Source organism: Mus caroli, chromosome 16 (assembly GCF_900094665.2).
Source record: "Mus caroli chromosome 16, CAROLI_EIJ_v1.1, whole genome shotgun sequence".
Taxonomy (NCBI): Eukaryota; Metazoa; Chordata; class Mammalia; order Rodentia; family Muridae; genus Mus; species Mus caroli.
The window spans coordinates 53,019,020-53,026,736 of NC_034585.1; the positions used below are offsets into that span (position 1 = coordinate 53,019,020).

General features: G+C 39.8%; 1 protein-coding gene across 3 annotated transcripts in view; it reads left to right on the forward strand.

The window, feature by feature from the left end:
- Abi3bp (ABI family member 3 binding protein) overlaps positions 1 to 7,717 on the forward strand; it is a 211,814-nt gene that overhangs the window by 128,814 nt on the left and 75,283 nt on the right. The window contains exons 19-22 of one of the 3 annotated variants that reach the window (XM_029470388.1): positions 3,870 to 3,911; positions 6,091 to 6,177; positions 6,595 to 6,642; positions 7,593 to 7,655. The exons of the other annotated variants lie outside the window; for them this stretch is intronic. Of the exons in view, the coding sequence (XP_029326248.1) occupies positions 3,870 to 3,911; positions 6,091 to 6,177; positions 6,595 to 6,642; positions 7,593 to 7,655 (240 nt within the window). The remainder of the gene's footprint in view (positions 1 to 3,869; positions 3,912 to 6,090; positions 6,178 to 6,594; positions 6,643 to 7,592; positions 7,656 to 7,717) is intronic. 3 annotated transcript variants of the gene reach the window in all.

The window sequence follows — 7,717 nt, forward strand, 5'->3', positions numbered from 1 at the left end:
GTGTTCCTTCTCGCTATGGAGAATGATGCTACTCAGTGTTGTATGTGTTCCTTCTCGCTATGGAGAATGATGCTACTCAGTGTTGTATGTGTTCCCTCTCGCTATGGAGAATGCAGCCCCCTGGCTCTTTTGTAAGCTGTCAGAGGCTGTTTGTTCTAATTGCTTGTTTGGGAGATACTAAGTATCTCACAGACTGCATGGGCTCTATAGCTGTTTTGGTTGTGAATAGCTGGCCCTTGAGTTAGAAGATCTGAGCTCAGATTCAGATGTTGTCTACCGCCAGTACTTGGTAGGTACTACTACTGTTCTTTGCAGGATGGCACACACAGTTCTTGAGGCTTTTTGGGAAAACGCCTTCCAGCTCAACCTATGAGTTCTATGAAAAGGTGACTTTTAACTTGGTGTCATTGAAATTTCTTTGTGTTTCAGATCATAGGATTATGCCTATCAATCAATTACTAACATCAAAACATACCCCATTTTCTAGTAAATATGAAGTAAAAGTGAGAAATAATTAAGCATAGATTAAAACCAGTCTTTGAGGAGTTACCAGAAAGTAGCAACACTCTTCCATAACTGATTCTCTGTGCCTGGAGTGTGAAATATTCTTTTAATGGAATATTTCCAAAATCTCCCAAGCTGATGAATTCATTCCATTTATTCAGCATTAGTATTAGATTTATCTCTTATGGTTTTATATGCCAACATAGGAATCTGTTGGTTATTTTGTTCATTTTTAACTCAGTAAAATACAACTAATTTCTCTGAAACTTCAAATATTCTCTCAGTCTAGAACTGACACCATACATGATAGTTTCTCTGATCCTCAGTCATTCTAAAAATAATGCTGACAGTTTGATTTATGCAAATCTTTGGCTCAAGAAGTTGCAATTTATATGTTAGCATCTGATGAAGGTTTTCCATGGAAAGTGCAAAAACCCAACCAGATGACCTCAGCACAACTGGGCCCTTTGGCATTATCACAGTGTTGCTCTGAACTTTGTGACAGAAAGTTATGTTCATGACCATCACACGAAAAACCCAGAAATCCAGCCTTGAGGCTGAGGGTCCCTTGTCTGTATTACAGCATATTTTCCAGAACCATAGTTGAGTGGAATCCTGAATAACAGCCTTTCACTGGCAAGGCAGGCATGGGTTCCATCTTCTGAGAACCCTGTTTGTTTGGAGCTCTTCAGCTCCAGCTGCAGGACCAGGAAGAGCTGTTTCTTGAATGTGCCAAGGCTTCTTAGTTAAGGATGGTTGTTGCATTTTGTTTACATCTCAGGAGATTTTATGCTGTTTTTCTAAAGTCTAGAAGGCTCTTTGATAGAAGCACCTACTTAAGGATGGTGGAACATACTGAATGATCTAATATCCACCTTTTACAGTTTATCTGGAATCTACATAACAGTCTTGGATATCAATTTATAAAATTAGCTGTGGAGAGCTTTGGTGGTTCTTACTGTCATTGTCATATAAATTGTAAACCTTTAGCTCTCAGGAGAATGCACTCTAACTCCGCTGTGTAGAGGATTCTCAACTTGGATTTCCGCCATCGGTGTGTTTATAACGCAGTTATTAAAGCAAGAGGTTCTCTGCTCAAGTGACCGTGATTAATTTTCATGCTGGCCTAAGGCAACAAGAGCAACTGTTAAGAAAACAAATTTCTGTGGCTGGGTCTCCAGGTGCGGGTGGCAAGCTGAAGGAAATAGAGTGGTGACAACACTTTCAGGGGGTTAAATGACACTTTCACAGGGGTCACGTATCAGATAGCCTGCATATCAGACATTTACATTACAATTCATAAAAGTAGCAACATTACAGCTATGAAGTAGAAACCAAAGTAATTTTATGATTGGGGTCACCACAGCATGAGGAACTGTATTAAAGGGTCCCAGCATGAAGAAGTTTGAGAACCACTGAATTAGAGGCATGGGCAAGTATGTGAGTGACCCTGGCTAAGTTTGCCAAACAAAGAAGCCTAGTGTATAAAAATCAAGTATCCTAGCGGTTTAAATGAAGAGCTTTGTCAGTTGGAGTGGGCAGGAATTAATGTATATGAGTTTTAAAAATAATTCTTAGGATTGGAATGAGGACGTGACTATTTTTTGCTGGATTCCGAGTAGGAGCTGGTACCAGGCAGATGAGGAGCGTGCCGTATATTTTGCTTAGCAAATTAAATAGTCCTCCTCAGTTAATTATGTCTGTTAATTTCACTATAAAGTTTGAAAGCATCAAAAAGTGCCTATAAATATTGTTGGACATTTACTTTTGATAAGTTTTATTATTAGAAATGAGTTTAACATATTAAATTAGAGGTCCTGCTTTTACTCTTTAAAATGGTCAAATAGACACACTTAATTGGAGTTTTTGTTGTTGTTGTTATGTCTTGGTTTTTGGCTGGGACTTTCACTTGGAAGCTGGTGTGGTTTTGTTCCTTTGATTTCTAAGCTTTGTCACAGCCTGAGGTCCTCACCCTTTGTAGCTCACAGGTCAGGATCACCACTTGAGGTGGTTAACACTCAGACCTCACTGTAAGGGACAGTTTCCGTTTCTCGCTTGAGTTCACAAGAGCATGTAAACCATCAAAGATGTCTCAGTGCAGAGAATCCCTGCCTTTCTCAGCTCGCCTCCAATGCCTGCTTCTCCATTTCTCTTCCCCCTGGGAGCTGCTTTTGTTTGGGGGTTGGGTTAGTCAGTGATGCTTCGCATTTGTTTTTGACTGGTTTTATATGCATAACCCAGTGCATTTCTGAAACCCAGTGCCTCTGCCTTTACCCTCCCTGCCTATCCCATAGAATGAGATCTGTCACTCTTCAGTGTGGTATCACACTTGGCTCTGAATTACTATATTTTCTTTCTTTTTGAGTTCTGAAAGCAGGTCATTTAATTCCTAGAAAGTTGCTCTATAAAAGCATCTGTTGTCGCTTTTTCTCCCATTCACTCCTTGTATCTTCCAAACCTGCCGCTCTCTCATTCAGAATTATCAGGGTTAACTCAGACAAACTGCTATCTGAGCTGTATAAATAGACAGATAGTTTATGTTGTAATGAAAGCTGATAGGTGCCAAATTGATTAATTTCTTTTTATAGGAAATAAAAGAAGTTCTAATCCCCCTACCCCATGCTTGAAAAATACAGCTAATTTTAATTATCGTCTTGAAAGAAATTTCTTTTTATTGAGTAGAAGAATACAAAAACTACTGGAAAGGACCTGTTGTTCTCCCCCCCCCCCCTCAGAAATAATAAATGCCACCCAACTATCGTCAGCAAAATATAGATTTCTCACTTCTCATTTGGCCATCGGAGGGTTTGTTATTTATCATCAGATGTTATTTTATTTGTTAAGTGGTTCATGAAACCTGAGACCATACTTGGATTTTGTTTACTGGCAATATGTACTCATAACCACGGGCAGTACCATATGAACACATGTGGCCCTTTTACACTAAAATTTCTTATCTTTTATGAAAGAACATGAGGTCCAGCCAAGCTGGATATCATTCAAAACTAACAGAGTGCAGGCATTAGAGAATGGGACATTGCCTTCTTCTCACTTCCTGGGTTGAACATGGCTGCTCTGTGGGAAACGAAATGGCAGGTGGCAAGAACTTCAGAACACCCCTGAGACAGCCATCAGACATTTATAGTAAGAGCCACAGCAAAGATGGCAGGACAAATGAGAGCTCTTAACTCTTTTGCTGGGGTTTATGCAACGGATGCAAGGGGAGTAAACCTCGGTATCCTAAGCTGGAATTGCCTAGGCCTTCGTCAAGGAGTGAGTGAATGTGTCTTGTGGTAAAGACTGTGTAGTTTCTGCCTTAGGTGACCCCCTCAGCACTGCTCTAACGCTACTTGCTTTCATTGCAGCCCCGGAACCTGAGACTCGATCATCTGCCCAGTCAACAAAGGGTAAAGATGCTTCCTTGAATCAAAGTGGAAGAACGGCCTGTATCACGTTTTGTGCTCAACTTTTGCCCTTAGATTTGCTTCACTTGAAAAATACTTAATTGTTCTTCAGATAGGTCCTTTTTTTGCAGCTGTTTTTGCAAGAACATTGACCCTGTGCCTGGGCTTGGCTGAACAGAGGCTCTGGGACACCCATGAAAGCCATACAGCCTTGGATGTGACCTATCATATTCAAGGAGATTTTCCTTAGCTGCTTCTAACCTGTTATTTCCAGTGGAGACTCCTGGCATCCACAGGCATAGTTGTGCTTCCCTTTGGGAGGTGTTTCCCACCCCTCTCCCTTTTCAAAAACCGCTATCATTTGCAGACTTTCTTGAAAAGCGAGATGATTGTTCCAGATCTGAAAATTCTCATGTGTCACCAGATAATCTATTAGGAGTCAGGGAAAAAGAAAAAAGAGAAAGTAACAACAAAGCTAACACTGATAGCTTCTTTTTCTTCAAAAGAGAAAAAAAAAAAAAAAAAACAAAGCAAATCCAAACCAACCAAAGAACAGCCCCATCCTGCTGCCACGCTAGCCCGTTACACACACTTTCCTTCACAACCAAAGCTCCTGCTTGGCGGATTACATCCACAGCTTCCAGAGGCCCAGGCCTCTGCCCTTTTTCCACTTCTTTCTCCAGACTTTAGCTGGCTACATTTTTATTCATTTTGTCTAAAACCTCAGGAATTGATTTCAGTAGAAATCTCATGTGCATAAAATTTCACCACTTATAATTTGCTCAAGCTAGAAAGTTAAAAATTGAGCATATCCCACATTTTAGTCCATTCTGCATTCATTTTTCCTTTGACTTGATTTCCCCCTTGGTAATTTTGCATGTGGTTTCAGGATCTAGAGCCCGGAGAAAATGTCAGTAATAATGTTGGTTGGTCGTGCAATTACTGAGGGTCACTCCTTTAGATTCATGTTCATAGAGTAATAATATATCAGTGTCTACTAGCTTTGTTTGTTTGTTTGTTTGTTTTTGTTTTTGTTTTTTGAGACAGGGTTTCTCTGTATAGCCCTGGCTGTCCTGGAACTCACTTTGTAGTCCAGGTTGGCCTCGAACTAGAAATCCGAATGCCTCTGCCTCCCAAGTGCTGGGATTAAAGGCGTGCACCACCACGCCCTTCTTCCACTAGCTTTTGTATTCTTGATTATTCTTAAAAATTTTTTTAATCTTTCACTACCTATAAATAAAATCTTTCACTACCTATAAATACCTATAAATTTCACTTTCCTATAAATATGTCTCATTTTTAAAAAAAAGTTTCCCTTGACATAATTTTGAAATTCAACATTTTTTTTGCCCTATTATTTACATGTGGGTTTCTTTAATGCTAAGTAGAAAAAAAAACCCTTCTGTTTTATAATATTAAGCCAAATTTTAATTTTAATTCTTAGTGCTTCTGAAAAATCAATCTTCCTCATGTTCCTTCTGATAGTATAGCTTCAAAACTTTCATGTGACCATCTCCTCTACACTGCACACTCATTTTGAGATTTTTCAATGTCTGTCTCAAAGTGGAAGAATAGGCAAACTATAAAGAGAAAGGGATAAAAGGAAGAGCGAGCGAGCGAGCGAGAGAGCAAGAGAGAGAGAGAGAGAGAATGAGCACAAAATAACATTAAAAAACCAAACTAACTAAACTCCACATTTTATGTAATGATAATGATAGAAAATGACAAAGTACCTGGGACAAAAAAATAAATTAAGGCAAACAAAGAAAGGCAAACAGAACAAACTGCAGGGGGCAAGCCAGTAAGCAGCATCCCTCCTAGGAGCCTGCCTCTGTCCCTGTTTGAATTCCTGCTGTGGCTTCCTTGAGTGATAGGTTGGGACTTGGAAATGTGAGTCAAATCTTCACCAAATTGCTTTTGGTCTACATTTTACACCTCAACAGAAAGCCAAATTAGGACAAGGGTTTTAAAAAAAAAAAAAAAAAAAAAAAAAAGGAATGGGGGCACTCCTTGGACACCTCTGGAGAAATCAAAGCATTCCAACAAGAAAAAAAAAGTGGCAAAACAGAATGTGTCCAGATTGAACAAGAGGTTAAAATATGTGACTAAACTACATGTAACCTTTACTCTCAATTTCTAGCATTAACCTTTCTCTGCTAACTAGAAATTTTCCCTTTTTTAGCTCCACGCGAGACCAAAAAACCAGGTCGCCACCGCCTCCGCCGTCCTAAAACCACACGTAGTCCAGAAGTACCCAAGTCCAAACCTGGTAAATGTGACATTTAGGGTTCTGGTTAGGTTCCGGTTACCATAGATGCAATGATGTGGCTTCTACCCCCCCAAACAGCTGGGCTTTAGGAAACGATATGGTTGGTTGGTATACTTGAGATCTTTATATCTACTCTCGGCGTTCGTGTTATAAATGATGCACCTATGTCTTTACTTGCAATTAGTAAGTATACAATGTGAAAAGCTGGCCCACCAAGTGGATTATTAAAGCAAGAATCTTTAGAGTCTTACAGCTGATTCACGTGGAGGACTGCTGAGGTATGGGAAAGCAAGAGCGGATTGGCTAGGAGAAGCCAAAGGAGAGTTATATTCAGGAAAACGGGAGACTGTGTACAGCTTCTGCCTTAGGATGCCACTCCATGGTATAATTAGTGTTCTTGGTGTTTTGCTTCCATAGCTCTTGAATCTGCCACTGTGACACCGGAGATCTTGGTACCCAAAATTGGTAATTCTGCATCCTCTCTGTCTTGTCACTCTTTCTTCTCATGGTCTCCAACCCGTGCATGGCTGAAGTTCTCTCACCCCATAAACCATACTTTCCTTTATTTCTGGTGTGGGCGGGAAGAGGCCAGAACCTGGAGAAATCTTCCGGTATAATCTGCTATGCTGGGGTAGGGAAGCTCTGTGGTCTTACGCACAGCTTCCCTGTTCTCTGCTGACCCTCTGTGCTTCAGTCACATGTCCTGGTGTTCAGAGAGCCATCTGTTTTTCCTCACAGATGTCTGTAGTCTGCTTGGACTAAACAAATGGCAGACATTTTTCCAGTTTCATTTCCCATTAGTGAATGTTTTTAGTATGTTTGCATACTATAGGCTGATTGTGATCTAGGGTCCAGCGTAAAACTGGTGGTTTGTTTGTCTTTGCAACTTGAGACCATTCAATGTTCCAGGATAACTGTTACTATTTTTAGTGGGAATACTGTGACTATAATTGTTTAACTTCTCAGAATTCAGTTTGTCTCTGATCATTTTAAGAAATTCCCCCAAATCGTTAGCCATGTGTCACTATTTCTTGTGTTAATAGCAGATGTTTATGGGTAATTTTCCAGGTTTCTTCTTGAGCAACTTTAAAATTCCCTATCTTACTGTTTTGTACCAAAAGCAAAGCAAAGTGATAGAAATGATACACTTAGTCCTTAAATGGTGTATTCAAGAAGAAAATCCTATGATGGTTAATACTTTGACGCAAAGACACATTTTGGGCATTTTAAGATTGTTCTTCCATGGGAAACGAATGGTACAAACGAAGAGCTAAACTGAACATGATTTCCACCGTTCCAGGGACTACTTTTACATTTGAATTGAGTCTACACAGAGTGTTTCTCAGCTTATACAACCTTTATTTTGACAGTCACAACTGTGACCATTATGCTAATTTTAATACCTTCTCTTCTAGTTCCCAAACCACCTCAGAAACCTAAAGCCACACGCAGGCCAGAGGTACCCCAAGTCAAGCCTGGTAATTAATGCCTTACATTTTCTTTTTTTTTTTTTTTTTTTTTTGAGATTCAAGTACATTTT